This window comes from Rhinolophus hipposideros (genome assembly GCF_964194185.1).
Source record: "Rhinolophus hipposideros genome assembly, chromosome: 9".
In the NCBI taxonomy this organism is placed as follows: domain Eukaryota; kingdom Metazoa; phylum Chordata; class Mammalia; order Chiroptera; family Rhinolophidae; genus Rhinolophus; species Rhinolophus hipposideros.
In genome coordinates, this window is record NC_138055.1 from 48,356,483 (window position 1) to 48,377,232 (window position 20,750).

General features: G+C 37.9%; 2 protein-coding genes across 2 annotated transcripts in view; one reads left to right on the forward strand and one right to left on the reverse strand.

Annotated features, from left to right (window-relative positions):
• Nucleotides 1-303: 303 nt before the first annotated feature.
• On the reverse strand, nucleotides 304-4,528 carry LOC308501872 (uncharacterized protein; the record flags this gene model as incomplete). The annotated part of the gene is made up of 3 exons (XM_081058958.1): nucleotides 304-2,134; nucleotides 4,136-4,367; nucleotides 4,518-4,528. 3 exons carry the CDS (start codon nucleotides 4,526-4,528, stop codon nucleotides 2,075-2,077), a joined length of 303 nt encoding a protein of 100 aa, XP_080915084.1. The 3' UTR covers nucleotides 304-2,074.
• Nucleotides 4,287-20,750, forward strand: part of ARID2 (AT-rich interaction domain 2) — a 151,813-nt gene continuing 135,349 nt past the window's right edge. Inside the window, exons 1-3 of the mRNA XM_081061166.1 lie at nucleotides 4,287-4,742; nucleotides 4,858-4,951; nucleotides 6,022-6,119. Coding sequence (XP_080917292.1) covers nucleotides 4,651-4,742; nucleotides 4,858-4,951; nucleotides 6,022-6,119 — 284 coding nt within the window. The 5' untranslated portion in view covers nucleotides 4,287-4,650. The remainder of the gene's footprint in view (nucleotides 4,743-4,857; nucleotides 4,952-6,021; nucleotides 6,120-20,750) is intronic.

The following is a 20,750-nucleotide window of genomic DNA, read 5'->3' on the forward strand; positions in this document are numbered from 1 at the left end:
TTGAAAATATTTGTAAATTTAAGTTCAATAGCCTTGTTCAACCAATTCTTTTAAAACTTAGCACAACCTAAACTCCAAAAATTTCTCCAATGAATTGACATATTAATTCCTCAATTAAGTTTTTTCAGCTATTGAAATCATATACCTGACATGCCTGTTTTGAAATTTGGTAAAGCTTTTTTTTTTAAGTTTACTTGAATGAATTGAGGGAAGTTTAAACATCACAACTTCTTGGTTAAATAATATTAAAACTGATAAGGATCATAGATTTATATAAAATAATAGAAACCTCTAATTAGGGTGTTCAGGGTTTAAAGTTATTATTAAAAACAACTTTGCATTTTCACACCAAAAAGGCTTTGCCAACATTTCTCATCAGAACAGTAAATTATACAAATAGAGTTTCAACAGAAGAATAGAGTTTTTCAGTTATTGGTAATTTTTATAGGGACGTTTTCCATCAATGCTTGAAAACTACAAAGTACATTTCATTTTTATATCTTATTAAATTAGAGAATATCGTAAAACTGTCGAACATCTCTAACATTTCTTTTCCAGGATCCACCTGCTCTATGCTGCCCACTACAGGAAACGCAATATGGTACAAAGAAATGTTATACTACCGGTATGCACTAAGGTTACTTTTAGGGCAATCCCATAAAAAATATTCTCTGGGTACTTTGAGTGCTAAGATAAGGCATTCTTGCAAGAGATAGGCTGATTAGTGGTAACCAAATTTATTAAATATAAAGAACATCAGTAGCAACAGACATGATCAGTAACTGTATCTTGGTAATTCACACACCAGGAGTAGCAAACTGGGTGTGGCAAAGGATGGGGCATGGAACTTAGTGATTGAGGCGCAAACTGCATCAAGATGCAGTTGTGCGTCAGAAAAAAATATGAAGGTCAAAATCAACTTACACACCTCAAAAAATCATATAAAAACACAAACGATTGCTGCAACTGTAAAAAACATTTGAAATTATTCGTGTAACGCGTATTTAAGTTTCAGCAGAGGAATCTCCTTTTTCCTTAAACCTTTCTATTCCTCTTACAAGCAAATACCGTTAATATATTAAGCTTACTTTTGCCTTTCATTTTTCTAGTATTGGGGAAGTATAACCATGTAATAATCTTACAAACACCAGGTTTTTTTCTTTGTCTAGAGCATATTCAAAGTGTAATTAATTTAAATTCTAGCCATCAGACATCTTTCGGAATCCATTTTGTAGATGACAGCGTCTTCTGCAGAAAAGGAATTTTTTTTTCAGAGTCCGTTCTCCAGTTACATTTTAAATTTTTAAAGAAAGGCATTAAAACGTTACTACCACACTCCAGGTCTTTAGCCTTGACACTTGTACTGAAAAGCAAAACACACTATTGTATATACATGTGCGTATATACACAAAAACACACTAATAGGAAGCAGTCAGTAGCTTAAAAGTGGCTACCTCCCCTTGAAAAACAAAAATATAAAAATGTCACCCCTCCATTCAGCCTTCTGAATGAGAGATAAGACAACCAGATTTGCCCACTGCAGAGTGGGATACCAGAAAGGACGTTTCAACGTCTAACCTGAGACATTGTTAACATAGAAATTCTAGGTCCCGACTCGTAGGACTTAAATTTCCGTGCATGTGCCTTCGTTCCCAATCCTGCCCCATCGACACCATCCAGGGCCCGGGGCCGGACCGCGCGACCACCCGGGGCGACGGGACCACCGGACTCCGCGCGTACCGCCCGCTCCGGGCAACACGGCTCCCCGGCTCCCCGGCTCCCGGCCGACCGCGAGTTCCCGGAGCAGTGGCCTCCGGAGATCCCAAAGCCCACGACTCAGACTAGGGTTCCCGACGGGGCCATAGACGGTGACATTTAAAAACTACTAAAAAAAAGTCTCGCTGTACAAGTGGCGCGACAGAGAACCTTGCTGCCGTACCGCGTCGCCCGGTTCCTGTCCCCTCGGAGCGGGCCGGGCGGCCCAGGCGACCCTCCGCAATATCGCCCTCAGCTCCCGAGAGCGTAGAAGAGCAACCAAAGCCACCGAAGACGCCGCGGCCAGTCCCCGGAAAAGTCAGCCGCAGCTTTCTCTTCTCTCCTTAGTTACAATTACCCCAGGGTCTTCTGGCGTTTCCTTCAAAAAAAAAAAAATTTAAAAAGTAAAACAGGTGTTAGAAATCGCTGACAATTTCTGTCGAAGGAGATCCCCTCGGCTCCATCACTTAAGCAGGATCTCTAAAGTCGGGTGCATCCTCAGCGGAGGTATTCCATGTTGACAGATCTCTCGCCTCCCACAAAATGGGGCCGAGGAGGCGGCCGCTGTCTCCTCTATGGGCGCCGCCATTTTGTGAGGCGGCGGCGGCGCGGCGGCAGGAGCCCGGGGTGTGTGTAATGGTTGAATAGAATGACCCCCTCTAGGGAATCCCCGGCGCTGACAGTTACGTAAGGGGCTGTGCACAAGTGCGGCGTTTAGGGAATCCGCACAGCCCAGGCCACGCAGCTCTGCGGCCCACTTCTCCACCACCCCTAAGAGGACCGGTTGGGGAAAGGACAAATGACCAGGTCTCCCTCCTACCCCGCCCCCCTCGCCTCCGTCCGGCCCGGCTTCTCCACTCCCCCGGACGGGTCTCCGCCCCTCACAGGCTTGTGAGACATTCACTGGCCCTTGGGTGTCTGGAACCTCCTCGCCACAGCCTTATTCCGACCCCACTTAAAAGATAAACTTTACTTGAGAAATAAATCCGTTTCCTAGAGTGAGCGCCGGAAGCAGGCTGGACTATGTTACATAATTTTTCTCACCACCAAATAAATGTTCCCATTGGAACCACCACCTGAAATAATAAGCCATCCAGACATTTACTAGCCTGTGACCTTGGATTAGTCAGTGACTTTGCCCGTGGTGGCAAAATGGGAATAATAATGTTTCACCTATTGTGAAGCATAATTAACACTTGTAGCAAAGGGCCGACTCCAGCACCCCTTGCAAACTTGGGAGGTAGTGTTTGTTGAGATGTTGAATCTCCCCTTTTAAGCAACCTTTTTTTAACCCTCAAATATATCTAAAAGAGGATCGCATTTGAGACATTTGAAAGGAAAGACATTTTCCACATTTAGTGTTTAAGCCCATCTATCTTTGAGATACTTAATATAAAAATATAAACGTTAATTATTATTGTCAAAGTTCAAAAGACTGCTTCCCAACCAGTTTAATTACAGTTTGCTTAACTCAGCATAGAATAATCTAGTTTAAGACCAAAGGCAAGATGAATTAAGAGCATTACTCTTATTTCCACAGAACGAGGACAGTTCACATTGTATTTAATTTATAGTTTGCTAAAGTTAGTTTGTGGATAATTCCTGGAAAATGTGCTAACCAGGCCCCAAAACACCAGTACAAGGCTCAGAAAAGCCGATTCATTTACACCTTAAAAAAAAAAAAGGGTAACAAATGGACTTTATTCCAATCTGTGAACGGCGCGTAGCGTGAGGAGCTGCCCCTCGGAGCTGCCTTTCCCTCCCGAGCGCCACACCGGCTCTGTCGAGCGGGCGGGGGACTCCCAGGCAGCCCTCCCAGCAGCCGGGCCAAGGACGCTAACATTGCCTCCACCCCTAACCCTGGAACAACCGGTAGTGGCCGTTTCCCCGCGCCGCCCCCCTTTCCGCCGGCTTTGTGTGCGTGTGAAATGTGCGGCACATTGCAGATGAACCCTAAACCCGGAGCCGAGTCTATTGTTCCCCGCGAGGAGCTGCCGGGGCGGTGTGGAGCCAGGCGCAGTGCCGCGGCCGGCCCTCGGGGGTCGCTGCGCGGCGCTGGCAGCCCGGCCGTGGCGGCGGCGCTGGCGGCAGCAGAGAGGGAGGCTGGCGGGGAGGGACGCGGGCAGGCGGCGCGCAGCGGCTCGGCTGCCGCCGGTGCCTTCTGCCCGGGGACGCCCCGGCCGAGGCCGCGCGTGAATGTGTGCGAGGGCCCCGCGGAGCTGCGGCCGGAATACACGCTGTCACCCCGCTTTCCACAAACCACCACACAGACCTCCCCCTCCCCACCCCCAGCCCCGCCTGCCCCAGCCCCGCCGCCGCCGCCGCCGCTGCCGCCGCGGCCGCCGAAACTCCAGGGCCTCCGGTCGCCCCGGCCCCTCACCGTCGGCTCGCCTTTCCCCTCGCTCGCTCGCTCGCTCGCTCGCTCGCGCGCCCCCGGCAGCAGCACCATGTTGAATCGCGTCCCCAGGCCGAGCCGCCTGGATCGGCGGCGCTGAGAGGCGGGCGAGAGCCGGGCCGCGGGGAGGGAGGGAAGGAAGGGGTGGGGGCCGCGCTCGCCCCGCGGCTTCGCGCGGATCCGGCAGTCGCCTGCCCCTCTAGTTTCGCTCCGATTTCTTTAAACTTTTTTAGAAATTCCCCTCCCTCCTTCCCTCCTCTCCCCCTGGCCTCCTGCTCCCTCCTTCCCCTCCTCCTCCTCCTCCTCCCCCTCCCTCCCTCCCTCCCTGCGCCGCCGCCGCCGCCGCCGCCGCCGCCGCCGCCGCCACCGCCGGCCCATGACTGAGCCCCGCCGCCGCCGGCCGAGGAATGGGCTCCGGGCTCTGGTAGGAAGCGCAGGGAGCGGGGGGCGCTTTTAAAACACCGATCTGGGTTTTTTTTAAAACCTCCTTTGAAAAAATAATGGCAAACTCGACGGGGAAGGCGCCTCCGGACGAGCGGAGAAAGGGACTCGCTTTCCTGGACGAGCTGCGGCAGTTCCACCACAGCAGAGGGTGAGAGCAGAACCGGGGGGGCAGCGCCGGGGCGAGCCGGGGCGAACGGGGCTCTCCCGTGCGGGCCGGGCGTGGGGTCCCGGCTGACAAGTGCGGGGCTTTCTCGTTCCCGCAGGTCGCCTTTTAAAAAAATCCCTGCGGTGGCTGGGAAGGAGCTGGATCTTCACGGTCTCTACACCAGAGTCACTACTTTAGGCGGATTCGCGAAGGTGAGTGGAAGTTTTAATTTGTATTTCCCTCTCGCTGGCCTCCTCCAAAAAGTCTCCTTTGACCCCGGAGTGGGCGCTCGGGGCTAGGGGGGTGGCTCGCGGGGGTAAAAGGCGTTCTTTTCGCTCGCAGCCGGTGGCACGGAGGCGGACGGCGGCGGGGCTGTTTTTGGCCTGGTGGCTCGCGTGCGCGCGGCGGGCGCGGGGCTCGGGCGGGCGGGCGGCCCGGCGCCGGCTCGCGCCCTGCCGGCTGCCCCGCCGGCCCGGCGGGGTCTGAGCGCCGCGGCGGGGAGTGCGGGCGTGCGGGGCGCCCGCCGAAGCCCCGCGTCCGCCCCGTGCCCGCGCCCGCCCGCCCGCCCGCTCGCTCGCGAGTCAGTGCTGCCGCCGCTGCCGCTCTAGCACAGGCGGAGACACAGACTCTGAGAGCAGTTTTCGTGCAACTCAAAATTAGCGCGGGCAGGTTTCACATCGATAATCGGCTGCGAAATGATCCCGGCAGCCGGGGGCACAGCCTCGGCCCCGTCGCCCTCGGTTTATACAGCTAACAAAAGAAACCAGGACCTGTCTCCAAATAGCCATCTTAGGCTTCAAGGCTAGGCAGAAGCTGTAGGCCTCAAAGAAGGGCCTATGGAGATGGATAGATCTGGGAGAGGGATGTGAATCGGCCCCGGCCCCGGCCCCCCCAGAACCTGCGGACGTCGCTGTCCGGAACAGTATTGATCCTTTTGAACTTTTTTTTTTTTTTTTTTAGTGTAAACCGACCGCGTTGAGATTTAAAAGGGGGCGACAGAGGGACTTGCGATTGGTTATTGTCCGGGCTTCAAAAACAAAACAAACCCACCAGACACCCCCCCAGCCCCCAAACAAAACAAGTGCTATTAAATACAGGGTTCCTGGGTGAAAATACGGTGATTCAAGCAGCTCTTGCTTAGTAACTCTTACGGATCGACCCGAAACACCCATTGATGCCTGAGTATCTACAGATCTCTGTAGAATGGGTATTTATTTAATAGTTAGGTTAGAGTTTTCTTGGATTGTGCATTTTCAGACAAGCGTGGCTGTGTTTTTAACAGGTTTCGGAGAAGAATCAGTGGGGAGAAATTGTTGAAGAGTTCAACTTTCCCAGAAGTTGTTCTAACGCTGCCTTTGCTTTAAAACAGTATTACTTGCGGTGAGTAGTAGTGACTCTTGAACAGTATTTGGAAATAAGGGACTTATGGGGAGATTTGTTTTTAGGAAACACACACACACACACACAAACGCGCGCGCGCGCGCACACACACACAAAACAAACCTTGCATACCAGTTTCTAAACTTGTTCGTTTCAATCTGGGAAACATTAAATATCTATAAAGTGAGGTTGTAGGATCGTGAAAGTTTTCCTCACCTATTTTTGTATTGTTTACATTTTTCATACAGAATTATTACAGGTGACACCCCTCCCCCCATCTTGATAAACATTCTTTTGTGACATTGTTATTGATTGCAGAGGAGCAGAAAGATGATGCTTAGTAAAAGAGTTAAGATAGTTAATGAAACTTTGTATCCCCTGGGAATTTTTTTCTTTGTTTTGGAAACTCCTTTGCCTTTTTAAATTCTGACTGTAAGATTTTAGAAAAATGAAACCTTTTGTGTGGAACCGTGTCACTGAGTAGTTTTTCAGTAGAATGTTTCTATATAGCATAACATAACATGTTGGTGCCTTAATGACCAGGATTGTTCTTAGAATAATTTTTTTTTGAATTAGTAAAAAATGTTCAAAATGATTATTATGTATTTAGGAAAATTAGGGATACTGTAAAAGGAAATACTATGATTTGGATTTTCTTTCATTCTCCCCACCCCCGCCCCTTTTTTTTATTAAATCAAGTAAGTTTCTTCTTCAGTTGGTATGTGATACAATTTAGGTGATATATTTTGTGATTTAGCTTTATTTCTTTCTCCCAGGGATATTTTTATTCTGTAATTTATTATGAGGTCATCTTTTATTTTTAATGTTTACTTACCCATAAAGGGTCCTTAGTTGGTGGTGGTTATTTAAAACTAAAATAATGCTCTTCATATTTATTATTTTTTAATAATGATATTATAGGATGGCCGTTTTTAGATAACGTGGCTTCTGTATCATTTGAGTTTGGCATTTATTGCTCCAAATGCAATATCAAAGTAGATATTCTGTGTTATGTCTGGCATTCTGAAATAGGAAATGTAGTCATTGCACAGGTGTACTTTCTATTGGCTGTCTTACACTGACTTCAGGCTTGAAGCTAGAGAGTTCACAGAACTTTGTGGTAGTTACTGAGTTACACAGCAATCTAGAAGTGTATGTTATCTATTGTGTGTATGATGGCTTGTGTATTAGAGTACATTTTTAAATAAGAAACTAAAACAAGAAGCAAAATAAAACAAGATTAACCTCCAAAACTGTTGACTTAGTAATGTGATGAGGAGTAGAAAATTTCATATTTATGGTGATGTTCACTTGCTCATTATAATATTGAGAGGAATACTGTTAATACATGTCCTGGTTTTCTGGCAATCAATTCGAACAATTTAGATTTTAGACTGTTTACAATGCACATTTGAAGTTATGTCTGATACTTAATGGATTGATTGATTGATTGAAATTTAATATCCATAGGTCCTATATGATATGTATGATTCATGAGATGTGTGTTTTTCTGAAGAATTTACATTTATCCTAACAGGATTTTAGCATAATGAGTTAAATGATTGGACTTCCAATTTCTTACAGGTTACATAAATCTTGTTTATCCAGTTGTGATCTCTGTCCTGGGATCATACCATCCACTAATTATACTTATATAGATGCTGTTTCTAACTATATAGTTTCAAGGTTGTTTGCAACTTTTTACATTGTTCTCAGATCAATTTGAGATTTATACTCTTATTAGAAGCTGCTTTTTGAACTGTCTTTAGCTAAACTTGTTTTTCCTCCATATGTCGCTCTCTAGGTTTGTTTTTGTAGAGTTGTAGCTAGGCTACTAGGAAAAAAGTTGAAGCATTTGTTTTGGAAAATAAAGCCATGTGAAGATTTGCATGGCCTCTAAAAAAATACAAAAGAAATATGCTGGTCAAAAATTGGGTACTACCAACCATGAAAGATTTTTTTTTCCATAGTGGTGTAATATTGCACAGTTAGAGGACATGTATTATGCTGGGTTTTACACCTTCCTCTGAAAAATCTTAACTAGCTGATAGGATGCAAAGCTTTCACAGTAATTCTTTTACTTAACCATAAGAGTATCTCTTCATAGTAAGAAGTCAAGTGACTTTGTAAGTTCCCTCTTTCATGTATCAAATTGAATACCATGGTTTCTGATGAGCAGATAATGTGTTTTATAAATCATAGTTGGAATAATTTTTTAATATGAACTGCTTTTTCATTTCACCTATTGTAAGACTGTCATTACATGTGTTCTCATTTGCTCTACAAGTTTAATATTTACTGACATTCCTCTGTAATTTTGTTATTGGATGGATGGCCGTTAGCCTAGTATTTTATGATACATCTTCATGATACTACAGACATTTAAATAAAGAAGAGCAAACTAGTCTGTTGGCCATGTATATATTTTAACATTTTTATGTTTGTTTTGATATAAATATAAACAGTCATTAAATATAAGGACTTGAGTTTAGTGGTTTGCCAAAAGTTAGCTTGCTTGCATCAAACACACATTTATTCAGTTGTAGATTGTCCACAATAGATTTCTAAAATTGAAAGTACAGTAGATTATTTGTTTCAATGTTGGCATTTAATTTTTTTAAATGTAAGTGCCTACTGATGATGTGTAAAAGTACTGTATTTAAAAACTGGATGTTAATCATTTATTGATGTCTATATATTTTGTTTCCACTTAGTTCCTTTCTTGTCAAATACATCTCAATATGTTCCATAAATGCTTATTATTAGATTATCCTTAAAGTATAAAAGGCATAGTTTTCCACATTTTGTTAATGGAGAAATTAAAACCTAAATGGCTTTAGGGGCATTCATTGATTGAACAAAAAAGTTGCATTTCTGACTTGTTTAGTAATGTTTAATCAGTCTGTTATGAATTCAGTTTGTTAGTCATAAATGATTTTAAGAAATTAAAATATAATTGGAAATTACATATGGTTAAATTTATGCCCTACTGTATCTATCTATACCCAGTGTGTACCTGATTTACTCTGCATTTTTTTGTTGTTCTATTTGGTGCTAAGATTGGGGGACAAGTTGCTACTCTTATTTCTGTTAAGAATTTGAAGTCTTGGTATGAATAAGTAAATATTCCGAATACTTGAAGAATTTTGTTTTATCTTACTGATTACAGTACTACAACTATAGTCAAGGTTAACTTGATGTTTCCATTAAAAAACTTGAATTTTGGGAAAGGAGGTGAAATATCTCATAAAAATTTAGTGTAAAAAATTATATATTACTGGTTTTCTTATAATATTAAATGATTTTTTTTACATGTACCTACCTTTAGAATAATCAGAAACTTAATTGTAGAGTTCCACCCACCATAGTGAATTTTCAATTGTATTGTGAATTTATTTTCCTTGGTAGATAAAGCCCTCCCATAAATTATGTACCAATAGAGACAGTTTACATTTATCAGTTAAATAGGATGGATATACGCCTGTGTTCTGTGGTTAGTGCCCACTATGTAGATCACTTCTTCTTTTTTTTTTTTAGATCACTTTTAAGAGAAAGCCTTTTATGAATCACTTCAGGTTAAGTGAAAGAATGCTTTAAAACTAATAAATACATAAATAAAATAGTACATTTTTGTGAATTGATAAACAATAAACATTCAAGGAAGGAAAATAAAAATAATATGGAGACTGGAAGAACTGTATCTAAATAAATTCAAATATGCATTTTAAATTTAATTTTATGAACTGTATCCTTTCATTTTGAACAATCCTGATTTTGATATCTTCTGGTATTCTGTTACATTTTAAAGGGCATGCAGATTTGTAAAAAAGGAGGAGTGAAAAGTGGAGAAAGTTGAAAGACTAATCAGAGCTTACTTAGGTTAGTGATGTGTCTTAAAAACCATGTTTTAAGCAGTTTAAATTTGCTCCAAAGATAGTTAACTGAATATAAAAATTACACTGAGGATTCAGACTAAGAACTCTATTGCCCCAAAATGTTTATGTGCTTTTTTTGCACTTACCTTTCTAAATAGTAGTCTTTTATAATCCTACCTCTACTCTGTTGTAATTCAGTCTTTTCATAGTTGGACGTGTGTGAAATCAATAACGTCTTAGAAAAAGTATATCTCTTCTGTGAATCTTTTTTATTCCCAAACTGAATGATACTGAAAGTTGGAAAGGAAGGAAATTTTAATTCATTTTAATTCATTGGAATATAGGTACATTAGTCAGTGAGCGTGTGCTCAATACATATTTTTAGGTATTTAGAGTTTGTATTACTGTTTGTTGAAGGCTGCTTATTGGGCATTTTCTAGAGTGGTGTATATAGTTCTTAGATCCTACTAAAGTTTACTGGTAAAAACGGGGTTTGTCTGAATTAAGAATCAGACAGATGACGAAGGGTTGGGAGAATTCTCTCTGTCTCTGCTTCTTTGATCTACCACCATGATCATCACCGTACTCTTTGTTATTCAGGATCAATTCGAGTAGAAATCCTCAATTTGTACTGTATGAAATACTCATTTTCCTGAAATGCCAATATGTTTCCTTGAAAAAAGGCCAAATGAATTTCATCAATATAGCTAAACTTTTTTTACTGTATTACAGTGCTTCTTAGAGACTTTATTTTGTTAATGTGTATTGTGGATCTGTAGACAATGTAGAAAAACATTAGTTATTACCTCCCTGCCCCCACCCATGTTAAATGGTATTTCCCAAACAGCACCACACATTGCAGAGGTATGGTGTGAAACCCGAATTTTGAGGAATACCTACTGAGTTCTGTGGAGCACAGTTTGGTAAACTCTAAGCTAGAAGATATTAGGATTAAGGAAGAAAATTTTTTAATATGGAAAATAATGAGGGAAGTGAGATGTAATTTTGCATATCTTTATCAATGGCTGTACAAATTTATATTAGTAATACTTGTTAAATAGTTGTTTGAATAGGGGAATATTAAAATTACCTTATGCTCATTGCCAGGAAAACAAAGGTAAAGAAATATTGCAGTCCAAATAGAAGAAGAAAAGTTGAATCTATAAGATAAAGCAGTGGCCTTCATTGGTCCGGAATGGGGAAAGCTGCCCTTGCAGATACATAACAGTATTTTTTCTGCTGATTAGGCTATAATGTGACAAAAACCTATATGATCATGATAAAGATTTTTAAGTCTCAGGCAATGGTTTATATATTAGCGTGATATTCTTTACAACAAAGCAGTCTACAGTTAATTCTATTTGATTGGTTAGTGTCCTTCTAACTTAAGATTCTTACTTGAACCAGCAGGCCCCAAGAGGCAAGTAACTATTCTTTATATCCCTTGACATTCTAACTAGAGACTTTTTTAACAGTATATTTGTATTTAAGATTTTGTTTTTCAAATTTATTTAAACAAGCCTCTCTAAAGAATTGTACAGAATCATTGATCGCATTGTTTTAGAGCATTGTATTTTGGAATAGTAATTATTTTGTTGCAATATGATGATAGTCCTGCTAAAAATTTGTATTTACTTCAATTCTCCAACTTAAAAAACTGAGAAGTCATGTCATGAATTTTCATGTTAGGGAAAGCTGTTTAGAAGTAGATGTTGGTTTAAGGACCAAACTTACTATAGTTAAAAATAGAGATATTATGGTTAAAGATTATCTTCAAATAGTTTATGTCTTGAGATTATAAGTATAATTTTTAGGAAAAGTGAAAGTATTGGCTTTTGAACTTAAAACAAATGTAAATGATATGGTTAGTTCAGTTATCGTAGTAGAGCGGAGGAAATAAGCAGGTTGATTATCTTTATTCAGAAGTACACAAAGATACATATGTGCTGATTGATACTAGTATTGGTTACCTATCATGAAATTTATTAATGCATCCATTTAGTAAATAAAATTTGGAGGGGATAAAATAGATGGTTTAGAGCAAGTTGTCACTCTCAGTATCATTTAGATTATCTATGAATTTCATTAAAGCTTTCCAAGAATTTTGTTACTAAAATAGAATCTAACGTATATTTTTCTGTTTCAAAACAAAGAAATTTCACTTGTGCTTGGATACTTTTTACATATTCATTATGTTGTAAATTGAAGTTAATTTCTTTCTGCAAGATACATACCCTGTTGCGGAAGTACGTTGGGATAACCTATTGCTGGAACTGAAATCTCTTGGTGATATCTAGGAATAGCCTCCACATTCTGAGTTCTTGGTAAAAAATGATAGATCTATAAATCTATTAATATTTCTAAGTCAGTGTTTGCAGGGTCTGTCCCATCTTACTGCAAGAGAATTTTTGGTGGGGCTGAATCTGGTGTTCTGGCTGTTTTATCTCATTAGTGTCTTAACCGTTCCTTTTTCCTTTTCCCATCATGCCATTGATTTATTGAAGTATTAAGGTTATTTGTCCTTTAGAATGTCCCAAATTCTGGATTTGGTTGATCCCTTCCTCCAGTGTCAGTTAACCTGTTCCTCTATCCCCTGTATTTATTTCCTGAAAACTGATAGTTAGATCTAAAGGTTGATGAACATTCAAGTTCGTTATTTTAGGCATACTTAATAGGTAGTGCTGTGCTCTTCATCAGATCATGAGGCATATAATGTTTAGTTGTCTTAGCTGTGCAAAGATTGATCAAGGGTTTTAGGAATTAATAGTCTGAAACTGTATTTTTAGAGTGTGCCCCAGGTAATTCTTAAGTACGCTGAAGTTTGAGAACAGCTGATGTATGTATTGTAATGAAACCAATTTAGTTGCTGAGATAACTGGTTTAACTTGGCATCAACATGTTGGCCAGGGCTACATCTAGAACAAAACCTCTAGGTGACATCTGGTCTAAGGCACCTGCTCAAGCTGCACCTGTCATCTCCAAGCAGAGCCTAGACACACCCTATACTTGTCTCTGGGCCCTAGAGACTACAACAAGGGCTCCATTTCAGTCAAGGCAAAAAAGGTTAAATGTAACTACTAATTCGAACTTATCCTAACTGTATTTGTATTAATTGGATTTTTAAAACTTATTTAAAAATAAGTTTTCCTTAATATGTAGGGTTTTTTTTCTATATAGTTTTAATATTCTTCCCAAGTGGGATACCAATTGTTTTATTGAATTTATTGAATGTTTACTTTTTCTCTTTGTGAAGATTTTGTTGGTCTGTCCTAGTACTGCTTAGGAGAGTTAACTTATATTGTATAAGTACCTATAAAAATAACAATACTGACTATAGCCTGTTTTGTTTATTGCACTTTTTCTTCATTTTTAAACCATTTTCATATATGAGATTTTATTTTTATCATTTCAAATTTCAGAAGTAATTGTTATTATTTAATCTTAGAAAAAGAACACTTAGAAAAAAATTCTTTATACTACTAAAACTTTTCTTCTGGAGCATATGGGATAATTTCTTTTAAAAAAAAAAAGGTTGTAGGTTATATCCAACTCTCAGTCTTAAGTGTCAGCTGTAATTGCCAATTAGGAAAGTATATTTTACAACTTTTCAGTCCATACTTCATCTTTCCTATCCCTTCCCTGGTGATAAATCTGCTTTACATTTTGCAAAGCATTGTCTTATACATAACCCTCCGTTATCCACAGTTGTTAAATATCTTCAGGTATTAGTCCATGTTCTAGGTATGTTTACCTTTTGTTTCTGTCAGTAAGTGATTTTACTACATAATGGGACCAAACGAAAATGTTGCTTTTTAGGAAGCATTATTCAATTGAAGTTGTATAAGAATCTATTGTTTGAATATACATCTTATTGGGAAATATGGAAAGTATCTGTAATTCTTATCTTTCTGAGTTCTTAATGTTATACTTGGTAAATTCATATAGTGTTAGTGGTCAGTTGCTTTGTGCACAAAGGTGATGTTTGTTTTATGATTATGACATACACATTTTTCGTGTTTTTGGATGAAATTTTATTTTGTCTCTCTCCTAGCCTATTGGTTAACTTTAAATAAGTAAAATGTTAAACATCCGTGAGGTCAGTAGGAATATTATTTTAAAACAGGACAAGGAAAAGACTAAGTTAGGGCCGTATGCAGAAATAGCTAACTTGTGGTACTTTAGAGATGAGGCTGAATTTAAATTTGTCAGTAATAATGCCCATGTTGATCACACTTTCCATAATGGTTTATAGATTAAGTGAATTTTCAGTGTACTTGAGCTTAGATCCGACTACTTAGTACTTCATAAACAGTAGTTAGTGCCCTAGCAGCACCTCCAAGTGCACTCACAAGTAATAGGTCAAGAGTGCTTTAGTCGTTTGGTATAATCTTTTTAGTTTACACCATTAAAAAGTCATACTTGTGAATGTCTGAGGAGTTTTTCCAGGGAGGCCCATAGTGCAATGTATTAATTCAATCTAATAGTAAAAAATCTGTTTAAGAGAAATGGTGAAACTTTTTCCCTTGCCATGTTTTTTTGTTTGTTTGTTTTTTTAATTGTTAAATTTTTTTTGCCATGTATATGTGAACTCATTTACACTTTATTAATATAAACCAATTGTTATGATTTTGCCACATTTGCTTTATATTTTTCACTTTTTATGTGATGGTTTGTATATATACACACACATTATTATTATCAGTACTCCTTAATCCTTTGATATCATTGCAGATTAATGCCCTTTACTCCAAAATATAAGTATATATTACCTAAGAGTAAAATCATTCTCTAATGTGACAATAGTACAGTTATCAAATTCAGAAAGCTTAACATGGATATAATTGTATTATCTAATATCAGACCTTATTTGAATACTACCAATTATCCTAAAGATGTATTTTGTAGGAGTCATACCCACCTCCCCAATCCATGATCTATCTTGTATTACGTATCTATAGTTCTACAGACTTTCATGATACTACCATTTTTGAACAGTACCGGCCAACTGTAATATAAAATTTGGATTTGTCTGAACTTTTCTCAGGATTAAGTTTAAGTTAAGTCTTTTTGGCAGGAGGTGTGTGATGTCACTTTGTTCCATTACTGCTCATGTTATCTTTGGTTAAGGTGGCATCCTCCTGGTTTCTTCACTGTGAAGTTTCCATTTTTTTCTTGTAATTAATAAGTAACCTGTGGGTACATACTTTGAGACCGTGTAAATATCTTGCTTACCATCATTTTACCCAATAGTTTTAACATCCATTGATGATTCTTGCCTAAATCAGTTACTTTGGAGGATATATGATGTTTATTTTCTACTATTCTTTATACATTTATTAGTTGACAATCTATGATAAGAAAAACATTTTCATTCTCATTTATTTATTAGATTTTTATTTTATACAATGGGTTAAAATCTATTATGCTATACATTTTGCTGCTTAAATTTGGCCAGTAGGAGCCCTTTCAGGCTGGCTCCTGTGTCTTTTTAACATGATCCTATTATTTTTGAGCTCTTCCCTTGCTTTTTCAATCAAGATTAAGATCTTCCAGGGTCAACCTGTATTTTGCTTATCCAGCTGTTTCTTCAAGAAGTCCTAATTCCTTTTAGTGTGGAATGGTATACAGGAACCAAGATCTGAGTGGTGGGTGTCCTCATTGTTATTAGGTTATCTTTCAGACCCTTTCAGAGGACAGAGCTAGGAAGTTTATTTTAAATATAAATAAACATACTTTGAAAATCATAAGGTTGTACTGATAGCCCTAATTATTAGTCCCCACAAGTTTCTTATTGCCTTCTTCCATTCCATGTATCTCTCTTCATCTGCATTGAGAATCCTAGTTCCCAGCATCAGTATATTAACTCCTCTTGTCAGTTCTATAACACATAGAGAATACTTGCAGAATTTTACCCCCATACTCCTGTGTTTCCCGAAAATGAGACCTAGCTGGACAATCAGCTCTAATGTGTCTTTTGGAGCAAAAATTAATATAAGACCCGGTATTTATATTTTATATTATATTATATTATATCATATCATATCATATCATATCATATTATATTTATTATATTATATTTTATTTTATTTTATTATACCCGGTCTTATAGTAAAATAAGACCAGGTCTTATATTAATTTTTGCTCTGAAAAATGCATTTGAGCTGATTGTCCGGCTAGGTCTTATTTTCGGGGAAACACGGTACGGTACTACAAACAACAAACCTGCCAAGTAGAGTTAAAGATTTGTTTGCAGTTCTTTTTGTGTTCATACTGAAGCTATAACATCAGTAAAGTACTGTGTTAAAAAATTCACAGTGATTGGATTCCTTTTTTTTCTGGTATTGTTCTTTATATAAAATATAGCCAAATTCATATTTTTTCCATCTGTATTCAATTTTGTGTTTTCTCCCCATTCTATTCCTTTAATTTTATTTGTGAATATGTAAAACATTTAACATGTTTCTAAAATTAAAATTTAAGTGACGATATACTTGGGAGGTTACCCTCTTCTCTTTCCTGTCTCTTCTACACCATTCCCATCCATGCTCTGTTGCTAACCAGTGTCATTAGTTTTTGGTTGTCTTTCCTGGGTTTCTTTTTGCAAAAATAAGGAAATACATATATGTAATCTTCCCCTTCTTAAGAACACTACTTTTTTTGTATTTTTCCTTTTTTCACTTGAATATTACTTTAAATAAATCCATAAAGTCCCGTTCTTTTTTTTTACAGCTGCATAGTATTCCACTGTGTGGATTTATACTAGTTTATTCAACCGCTACCCTGTATAATGGCATTTAGGTTGTTGCCAGTATTCTTTTTTTTAAAATTCTGTTTCTTGTTTTTTCGTGTGTGTGTGTGTGTGTGTGTGTGTGTGTGTGTGTGTGTGTGTGTTCTCCCCAATATTCTAATAGCAAATAATGCCATATGAGTAATCTTTTGCAAATCTAGTAACCTTATGCAAACCTATTTTCAGATTTTGGAAATGTATCATCAGAGTAAGGGATTGATGCAGTAATCAAAGAATAGTTTTATTAAATATTGTGAAATTCCCTTTGTAGGAGGAGACTATTTTCTGTTCCCACAAGCAGAATATGAAAGTGCCTGTTTCCCACAGCCTTGTAGTGTGTTGTCAAGCTTTTTAAATTTTACCAATCTTGGGGGTTAAGAAATGGTATCTCACTATATTTTGTGACTTTATATCTATCAATAGCATGTTTTAATATTGGGTAGTGCTACTCCCATCATATCATAGTTCTTTTTTTATGAAGTTTTCTTAGGTATTTTTTTATGTTTGTTTTTCTATATTACTTTAATGTCAGTTGGTTCTAGTTCCAGAAGAAATCTTGTGGGGTGTTTTTTCTTATGGGTATCACATTAAATTTATAAATTACCTTAGGAAAATGGACATCATTATGATATTGAGTTGACCTATCCAAGAACAATGAAAGTCTTTCTATTCAAATCTTTTTGTGTCATTCTAATCTAAAATTTTTCTTTTACAGATTTTGAACATTTCTTGTTTATTCTTAAGTATATTATCATTTTTGTTGATATTGTAACTGTGGCTTTCTCTTTCATTATATCTTCCAGTTGGTTATCATTTGTTTGTATGAAAGATTGATTTTATATATTATAATCTGCCTTACTAATTGTTTTACTGTTTGTATGTTTTATTATCGATTTAAAAAAACTTTAGACATACTAGCATGTCATCTGCAAATAAGGATAGTTTTATTTCTTTTCCAAATTTTATGCCTTTAATTATTATTATTTTTTTTGTCTAATTGTATTGGCCACAGTTTAATAGTTGGGAAGATAAGGGCATCATTGCCTTACCTTGATGCTGAACTTACTTTGATGTTTCTAGCATTTCCTCATTGAATGAGATACTGCCTGCTATGTGTTCTTGATACAGTCTTAATTATATATATTATATTAATAAAGTATTTCTATATTTGTTGAATGAATAATACTATTGGTCATAGAAATCAGATTTAGTGATATTTTTCATGTTTTATCTCCTAGCGTTTGGTTTTAATTTTTTAAATCTTTATTTTTTTATCTGTATTCAAGAAGGGAGCTAATACTGAATATTAAATTTTAAAATCCCATTTTGTGGCTTGTATTTGAATGTGAATATTTCTCATGTTCTAGGATTTTAAACATATAAATAAAAACCAGCTAAAATGCTAAATGATAACTTTGGAGGAAAATTATCTTTCGTGTTCTATATATCCATTAAGCATTCTTTACTATTTCATTTTTTTGCTGGCCATTGCATCACTTGTTATACAAAAACAAGGCAATAATTTAATTTTTGCTTGATTTTTATATTAAGACTGGTATAAACTATGGTTTGATAATTGATTTTTATATTCTTAAGATGAATAGTAATTGTTGTAATTTTAAAGTCTTTATAGGTTGCCCATCTTGTGAAAATGAAAAGCAAATTTATACTTTAGTTACAATCAGAAATCTTACATGCTTGTTTGGGTGAATGCATTCAAATCCATTACCACTAAATTAAATGTGTTTTTATATTGTATATTTGATCTTCAGAATTAGATATAATTTGGATACTGAAGTCTTGCTATTTTTAAGAGTTGCTTAGAATATCTGCCCTTTATTATCTCTGTGTTTATAAACTTTATAAACTGTGGTGGTTAGCTTAAGTGTGTGTGCGTGCACATGCGCACACATGTATACATGTGTGCTTGCATACAGCACCATTAGCTTTAAACAGATTGCTTGGTAATTGCTTGGTCAGTTCCTGGGCATACCACATCTTATCTTAACACATTTAAAGGGCTAAATTGAGGTAGACATTAGTATTATATGCAAATGTAATGTTTTATAGAGGCCTAGTAGTAGAGCTTACTGAACCTAAAATTTAGATTACTAAGATAGGAGCAAGAAGTATGTAGTTCATAAGAATTGGATATATCTACGGAATCTATCAACTCATAGCATCATCATTCTTAGAACTAGAAGGGATTTTAAGAAGGTGGTCTATAGAGCCTCATGCTTTCTGGTAGGCTACAAAATAGGGGTATTTTTCCTGGTAGGCCTGCATAAGGATAATTGACTTGCCCTAGGTCACAATTACTGAATGATGGGAGGGGAAAGTAGAAGCCAATTCAGAGCTGCCTTTATTACTCTAGCCTCTCTATTCTGATTTTAAAAAGATAAATGTAGAAGATTGTCAGATTTCTTTGCTACTATAAAACATGACCTTTGCCTTTATGTTAAGACAATTCTACTGACATAGAGGTATGATCAAACAATACGGTGAATGTCAAAATTTTAAAAAATTTATTATAGTAAAAAACACATTGCCATTAATCCTTCTCAAAATACTCCCCCTTGTTTCGAACACACTTATCCCATTGTTCTTGCCACTTTCTGAAGCAGTTCTGGAAGTCCTCTTTCGTGAGTACCATAAGTTGTGCTGTTGTGGCTGCCTCGATGTCCTGAATCATTTTGACTTTGGGGAAGAGCCAGAAGTTGCATGGTGCCAGATCAGGAGAGTAAAGTGGATTAGGACACATCGTCATGTTTTTATTTGACAGAAATTGCCGTATACCAGAAACGATGTGTGACACGGAGCATTGTCATGATGAAGGATGATTTACGGCACACTTTAATACACACCTTCTCTCAACCATAACTCACACCCAACTGACTGCACTGAACAAGTTGAAACGTGTCACACTGTTACTAAGCTTCCACGCACTGCTTCCCCTATTGAAGATCCATACCTTTCCGTTGGATGGCACTCGGCAGCAGCATTCACCATATTTTGTGATCACAATGGAAAACTCCCATGTCATAAATTGCTTCTGGTATGGCAAATTTTGTCAAATAAAAACACTACAGTATTTTGTCATCTACCTTATTCACCGGATCTGGCACCCTGAGACTTCTGGCTCTTCCCCAAAGTCAAAATGATTCAAAATGACATCGAGGCAGCCACAACAGTGTAACTAAAGACACTCAAAAAAGAGGACTTCCAGAACTGCTTCAGAAAGTGGCAAGAACGATGGGATAAGTGTGTTGGAAGCAAGGGGGAGTATTTTGAGGAGGCTTAATGCCAATGTGTCTTTTACTGTAATAAATTTTTAAAATTTAATCATTCACTATTTTTTTATCACCGTCTGTATACCGTCTGTGAGGAACAGGTATTAAATTGTTGGCCAGTAGAGGTGATAAATATGTCTTTGATTTATCCTTCGCACCTGACAGTCTTATTGTTTTCCCCTTTCTGTCCAAAGGATTGTGTTTCTAAGACAGGTGAGTATTACTGGAGAGCCCATAGGAAAGCATAATAATTAGTGGGAAAAAATCCCTTTTTACTTCAGATATTACTTATTTTAAATATTTTGCTAGGAAAAACTTAAACTTGCATAATTGGTAAAGCTGACCACTAGTGTGTGTGTGTGTGTGTGTGTGTGTGTGTTAATAACCAGGAATGCTAATTTAAAGTTTTCAGTCTCTAGTACATTATGTTTTAGATGGAGACCTCTACTGGAAGTATGAAGCAATAGATGGATTCTATTATGCATTATAAAATAGTTGAACAAATGGATGGTAGGGAGACTTATTTTTAAAATAGTGAATGTAAAGTCTCCTAGAGTCCTTTTAAAAGAATTTTATTGTACTTTATAGTGTACTTTTGGCTTATGACATCATCTTAAGTTTTTTAAAAAGCAGAATACTAAGTTTATATTTTGAGGGTGTTTTTTTAACTGCTTATTAT